Raw genomic sequence first — 25,519 nt, 5'->3', positions numbered from 1 at the left:
AATAAATATGAAAGACTAGAAGATCACCAAACCTGAAACACATGTATTACTATTCTGACTTGACAAATTAGGTTATGGTATGGCTCTGATTAGCCATCCCCAAAATCTCACTCGGTAGCTCGGTCTGCCCATCTGATGACTACACATATCTAGCAAAACCAACGGCCCATCAAATCTCTAAACAATTAGTATGATTGATTATAGCTCGATGTGACCTTAACATGCTCGAAAAATAATATTGTTATTGACCAAATCAATAAATAAGGAAAGCTCCTGATTACGATGCATCTGAAAAGAAATATCTTAACCATCACAATCAATTAATAAAGAAAGAACTTAATTGTTCATCTATAAATCAAGCAATTTTAACCATGTAGATTCATGCCCTCTCCTCCATAAATACCATGCACACAGATCCTCAGAAATGATGAGAAACTTGAATATCATAGTCTTATACTTCAATTTCTCTTTCATTTTTTTTGTTTCCTATTGAAATTCTACTTGACTTAAATATCGGAAGATCTCTAGCTAGACACGTCCCAGCGACCCCCTAATCATATTTCTTGATCATTAATCTGCTCTTGCATCGTAGAATGCTCCTGTAGTCCAATAAAGCAAAACAAACCTTGCTCATTAGCTTGTTAACCTGTCAGATCAGATTTTGAGCAGTAACAGATCCACTAGCTTTTCTTTTCATATCATGTTCACTCTAGAAAAATTTATATTTCAACGCCAGTGGGGGTGTTTCATATGTTCTCTTCATGGTTGTGTTTAGCTTTAAAGCAAGCTCCTCAAAGCAAATAGATCAACTTAATCCCAACCTATTTTACTCTGGAGAAACTACTTTATTTTGTATGATGCAATGGTTCATGCAGGAGGAGCAAATTTCACTTCAGGTTAATATGTCATTTTGTCCTCAAAACAAAATAACTATTTTTCTGGTATTTGATGAATAGAGGTGGAGTAAACCCCCCGTTACCCAGAACTAAATATAATGTTCAGTCCAAATGAGTTTATTATTCGAATACCATTACGTGCCAAAACGATCCTGATGGCTTAGAAGTGCGGGTTTAAGAATTCCAGGTCTTCCTGAGGTCCATTATTTACACTCGAGAAGAAAAACCAAGCCACAGGAGGCGGTATCCTCCTTGCGGTGGTTGGACTCGTATATGCACCCAACTTGTTTGATATCGGTCCCCCCAACTCCCTTTCCTCGCACGTATTCTTCCGTGGCCTGGACAAACGAAAAGCGAGTCGCCGATCAGCGACCTCAGTCTTGTTGTGTGACTCCATCTCCGCCTCCTCTCAAATCCTCAAAAACCTTGAAACAAACACGCACACGCATACGCTCTCTCCGTGGTATGACGAGCTTCCATCCATGGCGTCCAACCAGCAGCTGCTAGGCTTCGCCAATTACTTCGTCATCTTCGTGTCCTTCACCCTTATCCTCTCCTCCCTCTTCTTCGTCAAGAAGAAGAACGCCGCGCGGAAACGTGCCCAAGAACGCGAACGCGCCCACCGTGCCATCGCTCTCTCCGGAGCCCGAGACCTCTCCGACTGGCTCCCCCCGCCTAACCCGCCGCTCCCAGGCGGAGACCAGAAGGAGGCGGCGGCGACGATGGCAGGGGGTGGTAGGGAAGGGGAGCGGGAGAAGGGGGAGGAGAAGCGGAAGAAGAAGAGGGGGAAGAAGAAGAGGCAGGAGTCCGGAGGGGGATTGGAGGGTGGAGAGGAAGCGAAGGTTGCAGCGGGGGCGGAGGACATGGGGAAGGCGGGAGGGGGGAAAGCGGGCTCTAACTACCCGTTCTCTTCGTTTGCCAGTGCAACTCAGAGGAAGATCAAAGTGCAGTACGATCAGCTTGTGAAATCCAACCAAGCCAAGGCCTTGACGGTGGCGCAGGTGGTCTTGCTTTCTTCCCCCTCTTGTCTTGATATGTTTATCCTTTCTTTTCTTTTCTAAGGAGAAGATTAGGTATCGGAATTTCTTTATGGCGGAGTTTCATATAATAAATTTCAATGTTCGATCAACTTCTATAGAATCTCTGCAGTTGATATTTTAGTGTCAATTTGTATCCTAAATATTGATATTTGCGTTTGGGGAAGTAATGGTTGAGATGAGAAATTAGTGCTCGAGGCTTGTGTTCTAGAAAATGCTTTGAATTTTATTTTACTGTGTTGTTTCAATGCCACCTGGGAACTCTTGTTTTTTCCTTCCTTTTCTTTATTGGACATTCTGTGAGCATTCAAAGGTTAGGTTCACATTCTTTTCTTTTCTTTTCTTTTTTTGTTTGTTTTTGGGCTTTTTTCTTGCATGAAGCCAGTCACACCTGTAATAGATTTGGAGTTTTTCATGGTCTAGAACTTTATAAATATGCTTTTTCTTTGAGTGCTGTGTTGTCTCTTATGGGATACTTGTCTTAGCCTGAACTGAAAAGTTGAATTCTTTGTTTGTTTGTCCCTTTTCTTTTCTTTCTTTTTTTTTTTTTTTTAAATACCCAGCCTTTTTAGGAGTTAAATTGAAGTTAACGGTTTAATGCCCTAATCATAGGAAAATGCAATTAGCATTCCACAGAATAAAAGCAAGTGCAATCAACAGTTAGCGATTGACATCTTCCACCATGTTGATGTTTCTAACAACCCCAATTCCTGCATCTCTTGTTTTGTGCTTCTCGTTTCAGATTCTTCAATAGTTTCTGAAAGATGGTCCTTGATGGTGCAGTCTCCATCCATTACAAAAAACCAATCCAGTTAACTTTCCATTACTACACACTTTATAGTTTTGACCAATCTAGCTCCTGCTTCTGTTCGGACTTCCCATCATGCCAATTTGTATTAGCTTGCTTCAATATATTTGGTTCTTTCCCAACTCTCCTTTTTTAATCAACATATCCAATTGAGAATTCTGATCTAAGATATCATCATTTTATTCGTAAGTGGCTGATTATGAAGGAAACGCCATCTCATGGTGATTCGTATGCATGCAGAATTTTGAAAAATTTTATTTTATATGCAGTGGAATGAGAAATTTCAGATTTAAACTATTTAAATCTAATTAGATATAATCTAACTAGCATGCATAGAGATCATATCTCATATCCAGGAATCATTACATATACAAGATCTAGATCTATTTTATTGAGATCTGAATTTTACCTTTGTGCGGGTAGATTTTCACCGCGATCTGAAAACCGTAGATATTTTTTGAGATTTTTTGAAACCGCATACGCGTCCGACCTCTACAGGTATCTACACAGGGTTGATATTGATTAGGAGAATCCAAAGACCACCAAGGTGCTAGTTCCCTTGCAGATCTTTCTCCCTTCAAATTAAATCTGGTTTCTTCTTCTTTTCTTCTTAAGAAAGAGGAAGAAGGTGATGAATGAGAGAGGAAGAGGGTCTCCCTCTTGGGCGGCCCCTAGAAGGAGGAGAGAAAGGTGGGCGACAATAAGGGAAGAGGGGAGATGGATCTTGTGATTAGTTAGGGCATCTTCTCAACTTAATCCTATTTATAGATTTCAATCCCTTATCCATCTATTCTATTAATTCAAATTTCAAAGATTTGAATCAAATTCAAACTTTGAGATAGATTAGGATAGAGAGATAAGAGAGAGAGGACAGAAAACCTCAGAGGGGGCGAGCCAACCCTTGGTCTCGCCCTCTCTCTCCCTTTTATTTTTCATACACGCCAAAAAGAAAAGGGTCCATCGCATGGTGTGCATCACATGGCGCTCTTGGTTCTCTTGGTTTTCTTGGTCGGTGCTCCATCACATGATGTGTGAGAGGAGAGAGTCCCAGTCCAATTGGGAACTCATCTTGTAACTCTATTCTATATTGGTTCTCAGTCAAATTGAATTAGGTTTAGTCGAATCCTTATTCGATCAGGAATAGACCCAATTTGAACAAGATTAAATCTAATTTAATTTGTATAAAGCCCAGTCATTAATGAAATGATCAAATCTAATCATTAATGATTAATTCAGCAATAATTGCTTATTGTTCTTCCTCTAACTTACTAACCTTTAGTAAGTCCTCTCTTATAACTTTTACAACTTAATCTAATTATTAATCAAATTGATAATTAGGTTCATCTGTGAATCAAATTCATAATTTAATTTTTCGATCAAGTCAAAAAAATTTTTGTGTGTAACTCCGTAGGTTCTATTCTGTCTGGTATATCATGATCTCCATCATGAATATCATTGAAACTTCTTTCAATGGATTGAAATATTTTCAACTCATTCAATGAGAATTATTGACCATTAATTAATTTTCGTGGGTCTCACAATCCATCAAGTGTGACGCCTAGTAGTATATAGTGGTAATCCAAGAGAATGGAAGAGTCTGAATCTTTAGGTATAGTTAACGTGTGATTCAGTTCTTCTATCGTGAATTCCAACAAGATGGAGGTTATGGAAAACTCATCAAATCTCATTGTCCGTCATATGTAAGATTTAATTAGCTCGAGTTCAATTCATTATTTCTTATGAAAATTTTTTTCATTAATCACATCGCCGTAGCCACAGTCTTTAAGAACTCAGCTTCATAAATCACATAAGATTATTCCTCAACTACTAAAGTCGATAGATCCCATTTAGATACGCACCCTACTCCTACAACGAACCTACTGTAGCTAACATACACCGTAAGGACCCACATGACTAGGAGATCAAGTAAATATATAGTCAAACTACAGCAATCTCACTGTAAATAGTCGAGACATAGCAGATCAAAGAACTAATCACACAACTACAGCATAAAAAAAGTCACTGACGAGTGAGTAGACATCTAAGTGACTTCTTGTTTTGGTTACGTTCAGTACCGTTGTTCTCTAACAATCACGTGCACTCTTGCTCAGTGTCTCCATACTGTAGACTCGAGACTCCTCTATCCTAAGGAAAGCAATCCATCTATCAACCTCACCGGATCACTCATCGTCCCTGTGATGATCCATCGGTCGGAAGTAATTTAAAAATTAACCATCAATGACATGTCTCAAATTTTCAACTTTTGAGAATATGTGTCGTCATTTTCTTAATTTTTTAGACGATTCAAAGACACATAACAAGAATAGAATAGAAAATTGTCCAACTTTATTAGTAAATAAATGTGTCGATAAATTTATGTCCTAAAAAAAATACAATGTGTTAGTCAGATTGGCTTATAGAGCATACATCTAATAGATTATTCATCCATGCCCATGACCTCCAATTTTTAATGGGAAAGGGTTCGATTCCACAAGCTTAAAGTTGCATTTATTATTGCCAGTATAGTTTTATCACTTTTTATGAAAAATAATATTTTCTTAAAACCCAAAAGCATGAGACAAATGCACAACACTATTTGTGCACCTTCTTTGATTTGCCACATTGTAATTCTACTCTATGCATCTCTTTCCTTATCCTTCAATGTAAAATAACATAGTGAAGAAAGGAGGTTTTCTCTTGGTTGTTAATCGATATGCTTTCATTTGGTTTAATTGGTTGATAGTCAAAACCTCATCTTTCCATTGTCTTCCTTCACTATGTAATTGGTGTTCATTGTTTTTGCAACATATTGGTTTGATGGTCTTGCTCTTTAATATAGTTCTTAGTTTACTTCTCAACAGAGAAAAAGTGGGTTAAATCTTATTTGATATAGGCTACTAGAACTCGATGCTCATGGTTCTCATTCTGTTATCACAGCTTGTTATTATGCTTGTCACTTTGGCCTGCCAAGTTATCACAACTTGTTTTTGTACATGTCAATTATTATAGTATGCCATTGTAGGATACACCATCCATTTGGCGCATCAAGTCTTTATGTTAAGTATCTTGTAATGTGATCATGCTGTTTAGGGGTCGGCAAGGTAAGCATATTGTGCCATGTCATACTAACTATGGCACAATCAAGAATTGCCCAGCTAGTCAAGTACCTCGATTCAATAATCTTAAAACAAACACGTTGAAATTAAAGGTCAAATAAGGAACAGACGTATTTTATGACAAATATTCCTGTTCACATGCATGTCTTACCTAGAGTATACTCCCATCTCATGATTTATCCATAAAGATGGTAAATAGATGGGTCCGTTCTAAGGACATGGAGAATCTATTTGGTTTCGGAACGTGGATGGTAACCATAATTCCTTGACAAGAAGGAGACAAGCAAATGAAGTCTCGAATTTTGAATATGTGTGAAGAAGGTCATTTCTATGTGTCTTTTAATTTGATAAATGGGCCTATAACATCTAAAGAGGAAACTAATGATAGAATGGGGATTCAATGTGTCATATGTGAGATAACCTTACATTTTTATCCATCTTTCAGAGCAATACAGTGTTATCTGATAGAGGACCATCAGCAGGTGGGGGATTAGATAAACAAGGCGGCATTTGTAATGGAAACTCAAGAATGAAAAGGGCAAAATCTGGAAAGGGGTCTCAAGACCTAGGCATGTCACTTGTCTTTCGGTTATCAAAAGGGTTGCCATATATAGAAAAGAATATTAATGGCTTATCTGGATGCTGAAAACTACTATTTGAATGATTAGGGTTGATGACAGAGAGTTCCATTCAAAGAGGTGAAAAAGAGTTAAAGAACATCGGTCGACTAGTTTGTTCTCATCTAACCCAATTTTAAGGGATAATCAAACCCTTCCTCAAGGTATTTGCCTATTCTAGGAAATCAGGAGTTATCTAGAGTTGTGCTGCCCTAATCTCTTTGGAGCACATGCCATTTGACATTTCTATGGAATAGAAATGCTATCCGGAAGATCTTATCTGCTAATAAGGTCTTTTAACATCTAACGAGCCCTTATGCCCTGTTTGGATACATAGGGGAGAGAAAGGAAAAGAAAGTGACATGAGAGAAGAGAAGAGAATTCTGGACCGAAGAGGAAAGAAAAGAAAAGGAGAATAAAAAACTTTAGATGGAGGAGAAAAGAAGATGAGATTTTCTTTCCTCTCCAAATCTCTCCTCTTTTTTTTTAGAGAGTTTAAAACAGGGTTTGGAGATAATCACTTCTCTTTGATTCTTATCTCTTCTCTCCTGACTTTCCAAATGAGGGATTTTTGATTTCTCCTCTCTTCTCTCCTTAAATTTCTAACCAAACAGGGGAAAATATATTCCTCTTTTGTTTGTCTGAACAAAACAGTGGATTTTTTTTTTCTCTTCTTTCCAGTTATCTCAATCCAAATAGGGTGTTAATGCGTTATGGCTCGAATTACATAATCTTGTAGCATGACAATTGCAAATTGGAATTGGGGTTCCAACTCCCAATTTTTTGAGTCAAGTCCTTTGCTTTTGTTTCTTTTATCTTTCAAAAGAGTACTTATGTCAAAGAAAAAGACCAATTAGAGAGCTAGGAATTGAATTGATGATTCATGAGAGATGACAAATTTATTATGAATTAGGAGATAATCTTTTTACACCAAAGTATGAATGGTGTTAATTTTGATGCATGGATTCCATTCTTTAACTAAAGGGATATGTTTTGTACTTATTTACTATGAGATAAAAGAAAATTCTTGCCCTTTATTGTTAAGCCCAATATCGCAGGACATCAAACCACATGAAACAGTCTCCGTTACCAAATTAAAATGGTTTGCGAGGTGGGGAACATATAAGGCTATTTATTGGTGTCATTCTTGGGGCTACAAATCTGTCAGACTCGAGTTGGATCGATGCTATATCCACATCTGAACTCAAGAAAAAGATTGAGTCCAAATCCATGAAAGTAAGCTTTGAACTCGCATTCAAACTCATTTAAAATAATCGATTTTGAGATTCAATTTAGCACATTGTTTTAGGGGGCCAACTAGACAAGGGTTAACAATTTTCAAAATTGAAAGAACTCTTATAATAGTCCTCCATAAAAAGTATGCTATACCATACCATATCATACCAAACCAGACGGTATGCAGTATACTGTACTGTACCCATTTGCTACTGGTACATAGTACGGAGGGTATACATCTAACCCAGTAATAGGGTGGCACCGACATGGGGTCGGATATCGATATGGCATACCTTGCCTTCATATGCAGTGAATCGGTGGTATATTGCAGTAGAAAAGGAGCACAATATAGGAAGTGAATGATTGATTTCAGAAAAATTTGATCGCTTTTGAATTAGATTTAAATATCCATTTATGTTTAGTTGATTGAAACAATAATCAAAATCTTAATAGTGATAAGATTTTGGAACTAAAATAGCAATGGGCAAGATATAAAGAGAGCATGTGTGAGAAAAAGGCACAAACATGGACATAGAGAATATATTCATACATGTAGCTAATTCTCTTTATATTCCTATATTTGTATATGCTACATATATATAGTTTGTGTATATGTATTTAGGTTATCGGGTTTTGGGATTTGAACATAGTTGCATCCAAGTTCGTCTGACAAGAAATTGGATCTTATAAATAGAATTGGACTTCGATCAAATAAGGCTATCAAAACTTAATTTAATCCATATATGATTAAACAAATCAAGGCCAGCACTTCACTTCATTTTAATGTATCTTGAATAATGTAGGATCATAAGTTGTGTAGTTTGGGTAGTGTTAGGTTGAAGGTAAATTTTATTGATTATTGAAACTAAATACCATAAATATATTGTACAGGTGTATCAATTGTAAAGGATCGGTACCAAATATCACTTAATTAAGCATAAAATAATAAGACAAGCATAGAAGAGTATAAATTAGTTAAACATTCCTATTCATATCACATACTTTTGTGAGGTGGGTCACACAAATAATAATAGTCATCATCATCTTTTTTATTTTTTATTTTTTTTGAAAGAAATCATCATCATCATTGTCATTATCAATTCCGTCAAGTTTCGACAACTTACTCCTTCAGATCACCAATGAGGAAAGAAATTGCAAGGCAAGGATATTTAGCAACCTGTGCTCATTGTGGAGAGGGATGAACAACGTCTATTACATCTCCTACCATTTGACTCCCAAAAGGAAGCAAGTGGGGGAAATAAGGTCTCGAGAGTGTATAAAACAAGAAAAAATCACTTCACCTCCTAAATAATAATAGAATCCAATTTCGAGATAATTTTGACTATTTCACCTAGTTTTGGTCAAAACTGCTAAATTGGCAAAACTGACTGAAACAACAAATCTTTGATCAGTTTTAAATTGTTTCAGGCTGAACTCAATCTATTTTGGCCGGAACACATTGGTTTCAGAAAACTTCAATCTTGGTCTACATATATGGTTATAGTATTGGAAATTATAAAGAAGAGAACTTCAGAGCATGGAATGCTGTATCGTGCCGAACCGGTCAGTACACTCCATACCGAGCCGAACCGATGGGGAACCGGCACGGTTCGGTCAGTTCAAATGGTATACCGGTGGAGAGGGAGGGAAAGTGAGGGAAAGTGAGAAAGAGAGGAGAGGGAAGGAGGCGGGAGCTGTTGGAGGGTGATGGTGGCCCGCTGCGGCCACCAGAGGACCGCGAAAGCACCCACGACTCATCGGTTCACCTGATAGGGCTTTGAAACGAGCGAGAAAGAGAGAAAGAAGGGGGGAGATCATCGGAGATGGGAGCGGGCAGCATCGCGGATGCGAGCTTTGCTGAGGCTGGGAGAGGGGGGTGGCGTAAGCAGCACGGGCGGCGTCGCTGTCGTGGAACAGGTGCTGTCATCTCATTTCACGCGACTTCCTTTTTTAAAAACAAAGATCAACAGTGAAGCCGGTAAACTATTTGTCGACTTCACTGTTTAAAAGATTTTTTAAAAAAATTAAAATCAATGAAGCCGGCAAACCATTTGCTGGCTTCACTTAAGTTTCGATTTTTTAAAAAAAATTGTGAAACAGGGGCGTCGCCCGTGTTTTACGCCCGCGGCGCCACGTGCGAGGACTACACCGTTCAGCGGCCAATCGAAGGCTGTCGGGCGGAGTCCGGCAGCCCCGCCCCCTCCTTGCCCTCCCTCCTTTTCTTTCTTCCTCCCTCTCTCTCTCTATTTCTCTCTCTTTCTTCTCTCGATTCGGGTCCGGTGCCTTCGTCGGTTCGCTGTCGGTTCGGTACGATACGGAACGATACCAAATCTTACCGTCGGCCGGCCGTCGGTATCGAGACGGCGAACCTTGCTTCAGAGTATATATTGGCCCATACTGCGGTATATACCACATTGTATTTTGTGCCATATCAACTCGTACAATGTGCTATATCGGCACATATCGATAGACATTGAGTAGATACAGGGGACTGCCTTGGTGTAATTGTGTACACGTGGTTGGTAAAATCCCATACAACAATACTTTAGAGTTCAAATCATGTCTAAAATTAACTATAGATGTAAATTTAGGTTATGGAAGTGTCGGGGTGAATCTGAAGTTAAACCGAATATTAAATTAGTCAACATGGTGACATTGGTATCATTAAATTCTACTAGCTAACAAAAAGAGCAGTATAAAAGGAAGGAAGAAAAGAGGAAGGAAGGTGTTGTAAAGGCTTGGCAGGGGAGGCGGAGGTGGCGAAAGCAGTAGCAAGATTAATGATAGTTGATGCTATCATCAGGAAAAAAAAAAAGGGGTAAAGGATTGGCTTGGGGGCAGGGGGTGGAGAGGTGGTGAAAGGGTTGGTAAGATTAATGATAGTTGATGATGTTCAAAAAAGGAAAGCAAAGAATCGAAAAGGGGAGACAGTCAGAGGAAAAAGACATGAGCCCTGCCATAAAAGGAACAAACTCTTTACTAAATTGTCTAGACCCTTAAATTACAAACTTGGGATCAATCTCAATGCCAATATTCAAGAATGCTTAAGTTACTATCTACTGCAATCCTAATAACTTCAAGGTCTTGTTTGGTTGCGGAGTAAGCTAGCTTGTTATTAACTTATTCTTGGCCTATGTTAGGGTGGAATAATTGACGTTGTGTTGAATGGAAAAAACAACTCTGCCTTCTTTTTAATATGCACATTTCACCTTTGTCATAAAATTGTTTGTTAAAGAGTATTTGGCAGATTAAAGTGGAGTAAATGGGTTAAAGAAGTTGTTCCACTTTAACCTTGAAGTAGATGCATTCAAGTCTCCATCATAACTAAAATATATTTTGCCTCTGAGCACTAATGTTGTCCAATGTAAGGCTTTGAAAGACTTCAAAGCTTGACTCTTGGTAAAACAAAATCTTTTACTTTTAAAGTTAAAAACAAACTGGGATTCTCTGACTGCATTTCTTCTTTGTTTGGCCTTTGTTAGATCTAAAATTAATCAAAGATAATATAAGCAAAATGTTGGAGATATAGCTTGTTAAGTTCCTCAAACACCTGATGTCAGGAAGCTCAAATAACTATAAGAAACAAGCATTTATTGGCCTATTAAGAAGAAAGTATGATGCTTTTACCAAATAGTACAATGTATAATATTGTTTTAGCAGCAACCAAGGTTTGAAGAATAGATTGTACCACGGTAGTCTATGCCCCATGCTAAAGTATACCGAGGTATGGATAGCTTGCCGTATGGACGTGTATCAATGAACCATGAGTTAATAGAGGGATGTTTGTAGTACATAAGGTGACAAGAATCAACCTGACCGGAAAACCCAATCCAATCTGATTTAAGGTTGGCCATAGGTCAAACATTTTTTAGGCGGGTTGGGCATGGGTCAAATTTCTTCACCTGAAATTTAAACAGGTTAGGTATGGGTCAGAACTTTGAATCAGGAGGGCAGAGTTCTCTCTGGGTTGAGATAACATGGATTCAATTGAATCATGACCTTGGGTAAGGATCTTATGAGTGATCATAAATTGATTTTAATTGTTTAATTCATCTCGTTATGTGTTTATTGAGTTGTAAAGATTCAGTTAGACTGGTTAGGCTTGTTAATAGGTTGAAATAGATCATGGTCTAGGGGCACCACAACAAATATATTCCAATGTGCATGCATGAAGATTTTTGGTTTGCTTTTCATCTAGCAACATTTGCATTAGGAGAAGGAGAAGAGAAAATATGCAGTCAAGCTTATCTTGAGTCCTTATCCAATATGAGTACAATCCTTTTTATTTTAATTGTAAATCTCCAGGCATTAGGTGCCATAATGTTGTTGTGTCTTTAGCAGAGGCTCGATTCAATGAGAATCAGAATGCATGTCCGATCATTACCTCTAGATGAGGAAATTTGCTCGTATCAGTTATTTTCTGGCTTAAATCTGTTATCAAGGATTTAGGTCTCAGCGGGACGTCCCGCAGGATACTGGAATGGGGTACCATCCCATGTGTAGGGACAAAACTGTCCCACTAGCGTCCCAGCATCTCAATCGGGACATCTTCTGTCTCAAATGTTAGGACGGGACGGGACAGGACGGCGGCGGATTTCGTTCCATGGCAAAATCGGGATAGCCTCATCCGATGGGATTTAAAACCTTATTTATTATAAGAATGATAAAAAAAGCTTATGGCAGCAAAAGTGTAGTATGCAATCAAGAGTATGGAGTTTAGGAGGTGGATTATAGAAGAGGTGCAAAGTTTTTAAGATCACTTGATTATCAAATATAAAAATTGAGATAGTCTAGTTGAAGATAATTTTCAAAGTTTTTAAGGTTGTTGCTCACTCCATGCCCTGTTAGATAGGAGGTAGATATTACTAAAAATTATTTTTTTGGTCAGTGTTATGAAAACTAGCCCAGGCATCGACCTATTCTAGTGTCTCGATCACAAGTTAGCGAATCGACACTAGGTTGACCTATTAGCCTATGACATCATAAATAAATTAATTAAATAAATATTAAAACCATTTAAAAATCCAAAAAAGAAAATATGAAAATAATAAAAAGATGAAAATGTGGAATAATAATTCTATGTCAATAATGTTCATGCCATAAAATTAAAGATTTTCAATTGCTGACTTATTCTTTGGCAAATATTAACACCTAATAAACATAGCCTATAAGCTTTCGATATTTTGAGAAAGAAAGAAAATAGAATTTATCAAAGTTTGCTAGACCAATATTAGGGGCCGTAATAGCCAGTGAACAGATTCGGTATGGTACTAGTATGTATCATACTGATCTAAGACATATTGAACTAGGGGGAGGGAGAGGGAGGGGGGATTGGAAGAAGGAGAGGAAGAGAGGAGGGAGGGAGGGACGAAGAGGGAGGGAGTGTGTGGTCATGGGGGCTTATAGAGGGGGGGAGAGGGAGAAAGACAGAGAAGAAGAGAGGGAGAGGGAGGGAGCTAGTGAGAGAGGACTTACCTCATCAGCTTTGTTGGATGGAGGATGGGAGTAATCTGGATGAGGGATGATGGCACAACATCGAAGAGTGATCTCAATGCAGGACAATGACAGATGGAAGGGTATGGCTCGGAGAGAAGAGTGGAGGAAAGCAAACCCTAGGTTTGGGGGGGGGGGAGAGAGAGCAAGCAAGAGGCTAAAGGAGAATGAGTAGGCTTTTATAAGCAAAACTGAACTGAATGGTCGAACCATTCCGATTTTATGTCAATTCAATTCGGTATGGCCCGAACTACTTGGTTTGGGTCGATTAGGCAAATAATGATTTACACATTAACAAGTGGAATTTTAAATTAAAATCCAGAACATCAACCAAATAAAAGAAGTCCTAGGAAGATGGGTTAAATTGGGCAGGCTAATAGTGGGTTGAAATGGGCAATGAATAATGGGTCAGTAGGTCGCTCGGGTTTCTAGGAAATCCGGGTCTCAAGTTGACCCAATCCTTGGAGGCTTGTGAGTCACAGGCAGGTGGGTCAACCTGTCCAGGTCTTAATGGTCCTTCTGTTCATGAGTCTTGATCCTTCGATGCGAGAACATTATATTTCTTTTAGAATATAGCATGTTTGTGGAACAATGTTATAACGAGTACATCATTTCTAACCGAAATTCTTTGTATATTTTGTTTCCTTTTGGCTAATGCATCAAAATGCATGCTATAAATGACCAAGGATGTAAGATTTACTTGTTCCTGAAAAATATGGTTTTACATTTTTGAAAAATATTGGTTGTTTATTGTTTAGCGATAAAAAAAAGTGTAACCAAAATGATAGATCTCCTAAGCAAGGTTTGTCGCACTATCCCATCCAGAATGGGGCGTACCATACTATACCATACCATACCAACACGATCATACTATACAGAATTGCGTACCAGCTTGATAATAGGATGGTACTGGTATGGATCCGGCACCGAGATGGCGAACTTTGCTCCTAAGCATTCCATTAATGCATCATTAATAAGTTGAATATTCCCTTTTGTCAATTTCCATGCATAATTTTCCATGTAGAGCACATGCTTGATGGTTCTGAAAGTGCAATATTTTTATGCTGTTGTATTCTTTAAACCTCGATTCAGAGAAAAGCATTCTCCTGACGACCATTATGATGACTGACTGAATATTTTTACCTAGTTCAAGGCAAAGACATCTTTAGCTGACTCTAGTGGTACTTTGTTGCCAGTTCTCGAAGTTTGTTACTAAATTTTCTTTCTGAATAAATTTCCATCAAAAATTGAAATACTCAGGTCCTAAAGAAAGTAACTTTGCAGAAGATTAGATTATAAGAGAACATGACTTGAAACAAGGAAACAATGAGTTTAAAAATCCTATGCATTTATTACCATATTTAGAGCCTTCTTGCTTGATCCCATTGCAGAGGAACACAGGAATCATGAATTTAGTTAGCAAGCTGTGTTGAGCTTGCAATATTTACAATCAAAAAAATCAATAATGAGGCAGGGCAGAATTCAAGTGCTCTAGTTGCTACAATGAAATGTATGAGATAAAAAAAAGGAAATCGAGATGCTAGTATGGATGATTCATAGTTGACCAGTGTGTTTTGGTTTCATGGTTATGAGTAGCAGGATATATGAAGTTTACCTTTTGAGAGTCGTTCTTTTGAGGCATATTAGTATGTCAGTTGCAATTGTAAAATATTCATGGTTTTTGCCTCCTTAAATGGTTCAAAAAGTCCACACTTTCATATGGAATATGATGAATCCCAAATTGTTTGCACCTTATGCATCAACAATGTGGGCTTTTGCATAAATCCCTCTTTCTTCACCATTTTCACATTTTGTTCTTCATTGCTGTTTAGCAGCTGCAGTTATTATTGTAGATGCTAATAATTGCATTTTCTCATGGCAACTACAGTTGATTTAATGACCTGTCATGGTTTTCAGTTCGTTGCTTATAAAAATTTCTTCTATCTCATCTTTCTCTCTGTCAGCATTTTCCCTCCCTATTTCTATATCTGCTTATTCTGTAGGACGACCAGCCCTCACAAGTGGATCTTGTTCATGCAAACATTTTTGCATCTTAGGAGCTCTGGAACCTTGTGGGAATACCATCAACCTGTATCTATTTTATTTATAGTGTTAAACAAGCAAAAGCATAAATTGTTTTTACTACCACTGTGTGCAGGTTGGACAATTTATCAACTGCCTAATTGAGGCAAGAAATGAATTGCAGCACAAGTATGTAATTGTTTTTCAGAGAGCTAGCTTGCAATGATGTCCTTATTTGTCGTATCATGCAAATAGTGTTAAACCTTTTTTATACATTTCCACTTTGTCAGGTCCGATATCATCCAACGTAGTTTTAAAATAAAGAAGGCATTACTAGTGAAGGCTGACAGGTCTTCATTTGATCGTCTTGCGCAACAGGTTTGCTAGACTGCGGCTTGCATGAATTGCTTGTTTTGGGCAGCTATTGTTTTCTATATTGCGTGTTCTAGTGTATGTCACCTTAGATCTGTGTTTATATCTGCAGATATACAAGTTAGAGGCAGAACATAAGAGACTAGAGGAGGATGCAGCCGTTTATAATCTACTGCAAGAGCAGCTTAAGCTCTCACCTGCATATAACAAGGTACACAGTTGATTTACAATTCAGATAATGCAATTTTATGTTGCCTTGATACATTTCTGATGTACTTTTGCTAATCTCTCATGTCAGATGCTTGAGATTAGTTCGAACATGGAGTTGAAAGCTACTTCAGACCAGGAAACACAGGCAACCGAACTTCCTGATATCTCATTTGAGGAACTACTGGCCCAGGAAAAGAAGGACACGTTTTGGTAGGTTATCGATCTTGATTAGCTAGCTGCAGTCGTGTGGTATTCTATTTGTTACGTGATGTCCCATCTCCTTGCAGGCAAAAAAATGGGAAGCTGAGATCATTTGCAAGTTAAAGGTCGTAGCATCTCTGACTTGCACATCTACAGCCCGAAGAGTTTGTACAATTGCAGGAATTTTCTTTTCCCGTTTCTTTTGGGTTGTTTATGTGCATGTTTAATTTTGTATTAGACTTATTTTCCTGAATGCTGGGTTTACTGGTGGAAGAACATCTGGGTGCGAACAGGGTTAAAGGACATGATATATTTTCCTTGCCTCGATCAAAGATTACAAATACTGTAGTGCGAGAGGTGAAAAAACAAAAACATTAGCCTCTCTTATAGCATTGGTTGTGTCTCCTTTGGCTGACATTGAGTAGTCAGATGTGTCTCTTGGCTGAAGATTGTCATAGAGGGGTTTTAAACTTCAAAGCTGGTGACAATGGCCACTGTTATGGGAGCAAATTTGCTAGCACCAATCAACTTTTTTTAAGTTATAGAATCTTGGATCCCTGGTTCCTATAAAGGTATAGACAATTTGCCAGGAGTACTCCAGCAAACTAGTAGAAATGGATTTCCCACCGCTGGACGATTGAGTGATAAAGCCTAGCAATCCTTCTCGACATCAAAGTTGATGGTTTTATTCACATCCATAATGCTGTAAGGACGATTCCAGCTGTGCGCAATCTATAGTCTATGCACTTGATCAGTGCAAGTTGGTGGTGATGGTTCATTTCTCTACATGTGTATATTAAATGCAAGCCGGGCAAAGTGAAGATCACGCTATTATTGCTTTGTTCATAAATGTCAAGGAGCCGTAACTGCAACCTTAGTACATAACCCACCCTTGTCAAGTTGTTGATCCTTGTTTCGGCCTTTCTTTTCTTCCATCTCCGTACCGCGAGCGCGAGGCTCAGCCTGCCTGGTAATGGATGAGGCTGGGGGTAGGGAGTAAACCCGTCCAGCTTTCAAGAGTCCTTTTTTTTGGTTGGGTTGGGGGGGGGGGGGGGGGGGTAAAGCAGCTGGCAATGGATGGCTGTAAATTACGCGACGCTTTCCGAATTCTACACGGTTGTGTTCTAGTGATGGTCCCTGCCAGTTAACATAGTTGGGAAGAGAGGGGACCATCGATAAGAAAGGCATCTAATTTGGTCCCTCTCTTTTCAAATTAGATACACGGTTGGGTTCGTTTCTTGGGTACACGGTACAAGAAAGGCATCAAGGTTATTTGGTCTCCTTGTGAAGAAAATAAAGGTATCATTCGAGCAAGTTTCTGTTTGTAATCTTGCTTCTTTTTTTTTTAATACTATTTTTTAGGCCAACCTTGCATCCTAACTTGGATGCTTTCAACGTGACATACGGATGTTTCTTTAGTTTCTCTAATGATCTGGTCCGCCGACATCTTTATTTTAAAATTCAGACCCGTAAATCAAGCCACGAGCTGTCACTCGGGTTTAAATAAACCCGAGTGGAACAATTAATTCAAAATGGTCGTCCCGGTGGGAAACCCGCGGCAGCGTTAGATTGAGCGCCTTGGGACCAAACAGACGTACAGCTCATGTGGCAATGCACCATTGGCTCTTCAGTGAAACCTAGAGTGGACTCCACCTTGTGCCGCTATCTGAAACAAGGCACCAGACCCGCGCCCCGTTCGTTTCGGCCCCCAGCTCCCGCGCGTTGCGTCGGATGTCTACCATTTACAAACCAGACCACTTCTCTGGTCACCGAACATTTGTACCCAAGATATGAACCCATACGTTCCAGCCCGGGTTGCGGTGACGTCACTTTCTGGGGTCCAGTTTCGTTTGGGTCTAAAATTTGGAAGGAAGCAGCACTGCAGCAGGACCCGTCGGACCGCACCGTTTTAAGAGCGAGGAAGGAGACCGGAAAACCCTACACCCACGACTTCCCCCACCATGATATAAACCGACCTCGCCCCTCCGTTTATCCCCTCTTCCCCTCGCCTCCATCTCCCCTACTCTAGGGTTTTCCTCTCCCTCTCTCATCTCGGCGGAGGCGAGGCGACGACGATGAGCAACGACAAGCAACAAGACAACATCAATCTCTCTGATCTGGGTTCCGCTCTCCCTACCAACACTCCAGGTTTCTTTTTTCCTTCCGTTGATTCCCTCGGATCGCTTTTTTGTTTCTTGATCTTTGCTCTTATGTGTCTGGGTTGTTTCTTGATATGCAGCTATGAGCGCGGAGGACCGAGCCGGTCTTGTTGATGCTCTCAAGGTGGCTTTCCTTTCTATCTTTTTTTAACTGATTTTTCGTACTTTGATCACGATTTCTTGTTTCGTCTCCCTTTTTTTAAAAACAAAAATGGAAAAAAATTGTAACTTGATGTGTTGTTGATACAGAACAAGCTCCAGAGCCTGGCAGGGAAGCAATCTGATGTGCTGGAGACCCTCTCGCCGACGGTCAGGAAGCGCGTTGAGGTGCTGAGGGAGATCCAGGTTTGATCTTTCATCTTATCTCGGTCCCTTGAATATGTTTTTCGTCTCAAAGGTTTCTTTTTAACTGCTTCTTAGGGTTTATAGCTTCCCTATTCTTTTTGACGGTCCCCATATTCTCTGGCGATTCTTGTTAGGGTTTCATGTTCCTGTTATTTTTAGTGTATCTTAGGTTTTAGCCGCAACTTAGATGTGGAAAAATTCTATTTTTGGAAAACCAAATAGAGGGAACGAAAGGCTTGCATGTTAAACTTTGACAAGAATGCCCGGTATCATAAGTTATATGCGTACTTTTTCATAAGTATCATAAGTTATGATCCCTTTTTCTTTTTTTTTTTAAAGTCCGTATGCTTTTGATCGGCAGGATGGTTAAGTTTAGTGTTCTGCTTATTCACTGTCTGTGATTATTTTGCAAATGACATGCTGGTCTGGTCACGTGGTTCATCAGATGTTTGTAACACATGTAGGATTTTGGGGAAGCATTATTGAAATAAGAAGATTTAGTGGGTTAGGTGCATAAAAATTAGTTTACCAAATGTTTTCTTTCTTTTTTTTTAAAAAAATGCTGTACGGGAGAACTTGAAGATATTTTTTTTTTGGGGGGGGCGGGGGGGGGGTGTTGGAAACTTGGTTTCTTGAAAACTGAATCATCATTAATTACACTGACTTAACTACTTATGGTACATGTTCAAGTTTGTTGAATTTTCTTTATTTTGTCAGACTAAATAGCTGTTTGGCTGTTCTTTTGTGAGTGGTTGTACCAGTTGTAGTGGCAGGCACTGTCTTGATTACTGCTTTAGGTTTATTTGTGGAAAGGTGGTAAAATAGGGATAAAATCATGCGTTGAATATCTAGGTTTGGGATCAGTGAGGGGCGGAATACTCACATATAGCAGTTTTAAAGACTATAAAACATGTTTCAGAGTCTGCACAGTCCTTTCATCAATTCAAACTTCATATTTCAGTGAATATCGGGTCTTTTTTCTTTTTTGAAATTTCTTTGTATTTATACTTATTAGTTCTCTGTGTAAGAATATAGTATCAATAATAGTTACTTAGGATAGATTGAGAGTCTAACCACATGTGCAATCAAAATTTGAGGGCTTGTGTGGAATGGTTGGGAATCCAATTGGGAGGTCTAAACTTTATGGAAGTTTTGACTAAGGGTTTGGGAAGGTGACAACAAATTTCAGTTGTCATAGGAATGACCCTCAAGGAAAGTTGATGGGGTCAGGCTTGTGGGTCCGCATGTGAGTTGTAATATAACTTCATCGTCTTGATGTTTCTTATGCTTTAGTGAAAAACATAACTTCTATTATATACATAAATTTTTCAACTCTCATATTTGATGTCATCATTACATCCCGACTTTTGGCTTCTAGCAAGCTACTCAGATTTTTCATATCTGATATAGCCATCCTATAACCATCGCATTTAAAGTTGCAGTGATTGCCTCTTCTATTTATTTGTTATATACTTCAGCACAGGGGTGCAGGTTACACTTTAAGGTTATTTAATGGTTCAACTATTGAAGCAAGTATCACTAGTTTGTTCTTGGACTATGCCTCTTGAATTAGTTGCTACACCACCTTTTTTTATGTGCCACCTTAAAAAACCAAACAGCACTGCCCCATTAAATTTTTATTCAATTCCAGCTCCTTGGTTCTAGGGAGCAAGTGAAAAGATCTTGATGATTATGAGAATAATACTCTTGAAGATTTAGGAAGATGCATTTCTCAGTTTAGTGCCCCTTCTTTTCTACTACAAAATATGAATTTCTTGCATGCTTTAATCTAGAATAGGCTCATGAAGTATGGTGGTTTGTGCTGCCATATACTCCTAGTCATGAAACATATCTTAGCTTGGTTTGGTCCTCCTTTTTTTTTTTTTGCTAAGTTTTGAATACATAATTGAACCATACTACCATTGAACCATCATATTCTGTTCAAAGAAAGTGTGCACGGGGTAACATGGACCAAGTTGTAACTTTGCACCATGCGTTTGCTTTGCACCTTTTGCTTATTGACCACTTGTATCAGCCTGTATTTGCACTTGTCTAAGGGTTGTATCATCAATCAAGGTTGTTGAGACTGGGCAGAAGCATAGTCAGGTTAGATCTATGTAGGGTGATGCTTGAGCCTAACTTGCGTTGGTGTGAAGTATAGTTCAGGGTTATCTGACTGTCTTGATGATGCTTAGATATGCATTACACATGAGTAATGATATATAAATGATTGACAGATGGGGAGTGAAGGGAGGAGGCATATATTCTGAATTAATTTGTTTGTCTTTCCTTATTGATCCCCACCCTTTTTGTTCATATTCATGACCCTTGAAATAAGTTTTAGGGTTGAAAGTAAATCGGATAATATCCATTCGGATCTATTTCGTATCTGAATCTATTCAGATATGGATAAAAATTTGAGAATCTGACTAATATTTGTATCCGTATCAGCATCAATCAAAGAAAAATAGATATGGATATAAATAGACAACCATCCGATCCGTATCTGAATATCCAATTCTATTTGTAATCCTATTTAATTTTATATAGCACTCATGAACTTTGAATGAAAATAAATGACTGTATTAACATGCAATTAACTTTATTTATTATTCACTTAGTAATATCTTTGATTTTGTGGTCATAAAGTTTAATTATCCGAATTATATTCGTATTTATATCCATGTTTCAAGTATTCGTATCCATTTAAAATAAATATGAATATGAATTTTTGCATCCGATTAACATCCATATTCGTGTCTGTATTCATCAAACAAAACTAATTTGGATATAGATATACTAGTATCTGATCCATATTTGATCTGATTTCAGCCCTAATAAGTTTACTTATCATTTATTTTTTATTTTTCTTTTTTTCCTTTCTTTTGAATGGCTAAATAAAAGTTCTTTAGATTGATGATTTGTGTGATTGAATTGTCCAAAGTTATTGCTTTTAACTTGAAGTAGTGTGTGTTTCAAGTCAAGTTTTATTACTAGGCTTGCAAGTTCAATTATACTGATTTGTGAATATTCTGACTGCCTTTTATTTTCTAGTGCCAACATGATGAACTTGAGGCAAAATTTTTTGAGGAAAGAGCTGCTCTTGAAGCTAAATATCAGAAACTTTATGAGCCACTATACACCAAGGTATGCTCTTTAATGGTGAATATTATTATAAAATATGTGCCATTACTTTTTCCACAAGCATTTGTAGGTGCTTCGAAAATTTTTAAGACTTGGTAAATATTTTCCGGTGGCATGTTTTGGTTGCTATACAACCATCACCAAAAGTGAAACATATGGTTATTCTACTGCTTTAAGTGTCAAATTTCATTATTCTGATCTTTGCTTATGAATAAGCAGAGGTATGAGATTGTGAATGGATTCATTGAGGTTGAAGGTGTTACAAATGAACCTGTAGAGGAAAATCCAACTGAAGATAAAGATAGTGAAGGTTTGTAGTGGAATTGGTGACCTCAAATGTTTGTTGAATTCATTTCTATTTTCTTGTATGCTTATTGTGCTTTCATGCATCAGAAAAAGGTGTGCCAAATTTTTGGTTGACTGCTATGAAAACAAATGAAGTGCTGGCTGAGGAGGTAATGAGAGTATAATGCTATTTTTTGTTCATTTAGTGCTTATAAATTGGATAGGTAACCCATGAGTGTTGGATTATGTTTCTTGAAACCCAGATTCAAGAGCGTGATGAGGGAGCTCTCAAGTATCTAAAGGATATCAAGTGGTCCAGAATTGATAATCCTAAGGGTTTCAAGCTTGAGTTTTTCTTTGATCCTAACCCCTATTTCAAGAATTCCATCTTGACAAAAACATATCACATGATCGATGAGGAAGAACCAATCTTAGAGAAAGCAATAGGGTATTTTCTTTTCTATTTATCTGCTAAATATTTATCCAAAGCAGTAGGGTTTTTTTTTTTATTTATCTGTTAAATATTTATCGTTTAAGGATTTTTCTTTATTGAAATCTCATCACATTTTTCTTTCCTTCTGTCATAGGACTCAAATTGAATGGTTGCCAGGGAAGTGCTTGACTCAGAAGCTTCTGAAAAAGAAGCCCAAGAAGGGTTCAAAGAATGCCAAGCCCATCACCAAAACTGAAGATTGTGAAAGTTTTTTCAACTTCTTTAACCCGCCACAAGTCCCTGATGATGATGAGGATATTGATGAAGACACTGTAAGTTGACATCATTATCTACCTTCCCGGAGAAAAGAAACAATAAGAACTAAATCGAACTGATAAAATAGTAACTTGACTTCTGCCTTTGAACAGGCTGAGCAACTACAGAATCAAATGGAGCAAGATTATGATGTTGGGTAAGCTCTTCTTTTTCTCTTGCATTTGACCAGACCTAGTACAATTTGAAGACAAACAGACAAAAAGCAAAATCCTGTTAAACATGTTAGAAGCTGTATTTAATCTTCATATCTTTGCATTTGTTTGCAAGTGCTTATAATGGTTTGCCTAAAGGATTATTGTAGAGATGAAACCTTCTCATTTTCATGCAAGCTTGTGCATTTCCCGATACACGATACTGAGTAGATGGTGCCATTGTCCTGCAGGTCCACTATTAGAGACAAGATAATCCCTCATGCTGTTTCATGGTTCACTGGGGAGGCTGCTCAGGGGGATGATTTTGTGGACTTGGAAGAGGATGATGAAGATGAAGACGGGGAGGAGGATGATGAAGAAGAAGAGGATGATGAGGATGAGGATGATGATGATGATGAAGATGAAGCCAAGACCAGGAAGAAGGTATGTATCTGAAATTACTAGGATACTAATTTTGCTGTATTGGTTTTCTAATATTTGATACTCGTGCTTACTTTTGATCTGTTTTATTGTCCCAAGCAGATGGCTCCAACAAAGAAGGTGAGATATGCACTCATCCTCTTGATCTTCGTGTGTACACTGTTCTTAATTTTAATAGCCTTTGTTATATCTTAATCTAATTTCTAAATGATGATTATGTTACTGCAGAGAAGTGGAGGGGAAGGTCAACAAGTGGATCGGCCAGCTGAATGCAAGCAGCAGTAAACTTTTTATGAATGAGGTATTTTCTGTACTTTTAGATTTAAGTTTGGAGGGTCTGTTTTGAGGTGGTTGCCAATTAAAACTCATTTTGTTCTCATTCCCTGCTGTAATGTTGTCTGGAAAACCTGAGGAAGAAGGGTGGGGGAACTGAATTTTTGGTGTCTTATCCGTGGTGGCTATTCTTTTACTCTTATATGTGGGTATCATATTATGTTGATGCATTTTTGGTTGGGGATTTTTTTTTTTTTTTACTGCCTAGTGTGTACCCAGATGAACCATTAATTCTTATATTTATATATAGCGAGCTGTCCTGCCTTTCAGGTTTTCGAGTACGATGTAAGTTGGCTTTCATGGTTCTGAATTCTTCTGTGGTGCTGCTTTTTGCTGTTTAAAAGATTGGATTCAGAATACGTAATTTATATTTGGTTAAAGTTGTTTTGGGTTTGAGATATATGCGCCTGTGCTTTTTTTCTTTCTTCAGTGGGGCATCATCTTAAATTCTGGAAAGGAAATAAGAACGAGACAAACTCTTTTTCTGTACCGGCTTGGCCTGTGTTTTGTTAACCACCACAGATGATCCTGGCAAGCTCAGATGTTTCTCATGGAGCTAAGAATTTTGATGAAGACGGTAATCATGTTAGTTCTTTGAATGCTGCTCCCAGATTCTCAGATGTTGAGACCTCATTTTCCTTGAGTGATGCTGTGTCCATGTGGTCGTGTTAAAGGTACATGTGACCTCTACCTAACACGGACTTGTCAACCCGCACGAACCCACCCGAAATAAACGACAGATATGGATTGGAAATGAGTCAATCGGAAGCACACCCTCCCCCTCTTTTTTTTTTTGGTTAAAAAAACCAACCCATTTATAAATGGGTAAATATGGCTTGGGAGCTTTTTTTTTTTTTTTTTTTTTTTTTTGCCTGGAACCTGCTTCGATCCGAAGCCGTGGCCCCCCTAGTAGAAGCAAAGCGGCAAACATCCCAGTTCACGGAGCAGGAACGGTACCTAAAAACAACAATATCGGGAAGGCAGTAACCGTCCAAAAAAAAAAAAACAAAAAGGAAAAAAGAATACCAGAAACACCTGATCTCCGAAAAAAGTGGGATACTAGAAATCAGCGCTGAAAACAAAATCCAGTATCCTAATCTCTTGGATCGTAGGCTTTCCTTCTGTTGCTGCCTTTGTTTCTAGAAAATCCAAATAAGATACCTCTCCAGATGACTATGCTATTTGCTCCCATTATATTTCTCTTCCATTTTCATTTAATGTCAGTTGCTTTAATCCCTTTAAGCCATGTGACCGAAGGAAGCTTTGTACGCATAAAACGGACGCCCCATAACATCACTTTATGCTAATTGTAGATTAACCGGATAATACTGAATCATTTGTTTGTTAGACGGTTTCATGTTTTGCATATCATGGATTAATCGAAGGTTAAGAGCGACACGAAATACCTCAAGATTTTCTATTTTTTTCAAAATTTTTGGAAATAGTCGAGAGAATTGTGATTAGATGGAGCAAGTCTTAGAGATCCGGACACATCAGGCAAAAAATTTTAGGATTAGATTCTATTAATAAAAAACAAGCGATAATTGGTAAGTTTTTATTTCCTGCCCTTGAAACTTTTTACAAAAGTTCTTTTTATTTCGGAGCGTTTAATGTGCTCGATTTGGATTCAGAGATTACAGCCTGCAAGATAGATTCGGAGCGTTTAACGTTCTCTCAACAGCATCACCTCTCGGGAGTCATCAAAAAAAAAAAAAAAAAAATTCAACGGCTTCTATATCACAGGATAGGATTCTGTTTATTCGTTTGTTTGTGGTATTATTTTTAGAAGGGGAGGCGACTTGTTCCAAGCATCATCGCCATCAAGCTGCAAAGTCTTAAAGCGATCGAAGAAGGTACGACTCCGATGATCTTATAGTTCTCGATCCGATGTTTTATTTTAGTTC

At 38.2% G+C, this 25,519-nt stretch overlaps 2 protein-coding genes across 4 annotated transcripts; both read left to right on the top strand.

Annotated features, from left to right (window-relative positions):
* The first annotated feature begins 1,104 nt into the window (after positions 1-1,104).
* LOC105040413 (uncharacterized) lies at positions 1,105-16,400 on the top strand. Its single transcript, XM_010916918.4, has 6 exons — positions 1,105-1,897; positions 15,362-15,414; positions 15,516-15,603; positions 15,710-15,808; positions 15,896-16,017; positions 16,095-16,400. Exons 1-6 carry the CDS (start codon positions 1,379-1,381, stop codon positions 16,129-16,131), a joined length of 918 nt encoding a protein of 305 aa, XP_010915220.1. The 5' UTR covers positions 1,105-1,378; the 3' UTR covers positions 16,132-16,400.
* Positions 16,401-17,944: 1,544 nt separating this feature from the next.
* LOC105040414 (nucleosome assembly protein 1;2) lies at positions 17,945-24,258 on the top strand. Of its 3 annotated transcripts, none has more exons than XM_073254743.1 (13): positions 17,945-18,156; positions 18,248-18,291; positions 18,417-18,512; positions 21,567-21,659; positions 21,876-21,966; positions 22,050-22,111; positions 22,205-22,389; positions 22,529-22,706; positions 22,803-22,846; positions 23,093-23,285; positions 23,385-23,402; positions 23,511-23,583; positions 24,046-24,258. In XM_073254743.1, the coding sequence occupies exons 1-12, from the start codon at positions 18,084-18,086 to the stop codon at positions 23,565-23,567; spliced, it is 1,134 nt and encodes a 377-aa protein (XP_073110844.1). In that variant the 5' UTR covers positions 17,945-18,083; the 3' UTR covers positions 23,568-23,583; positions 24,046-24,258. The 3 variants fall into 3 exon arrangements, with proteins under 3 accessions (XP_073110844.1, XP_073110845.1, XP_029118996.1); XM_073254744.1 differs by lacking the exon at positions 24,046-24,258 and adding an exon at positions 23,886-24,008; XM_029263163.2 differs by lacking the exon at positions 24,046-24,258 and having other exon boundaries at positions 23,511-23,884.
* Positions 24,259-25,519: the final 1,261 nt, after the last annotated feature.

Source organism: Elaeis guineensis, chromosome 3 (assembly GCF_000442705.2).
Source record: "Elaeis guineensis isolate ETL-2024a chromosome 3, EG11, whole genome shotgun sequence".
Taxonomy (NCBI): Eukaryota; Viridiplantae; Streptophyta; class Magnoliopsida; order Arecales; family Arecaceae; genus Elaeis; species Elaeis guineensis.
The sequence above is the reverse complement of the archived record's forward strand: the minus strand, read 5'-3'. Positions and strand labels throughout refer to the sequence as shown.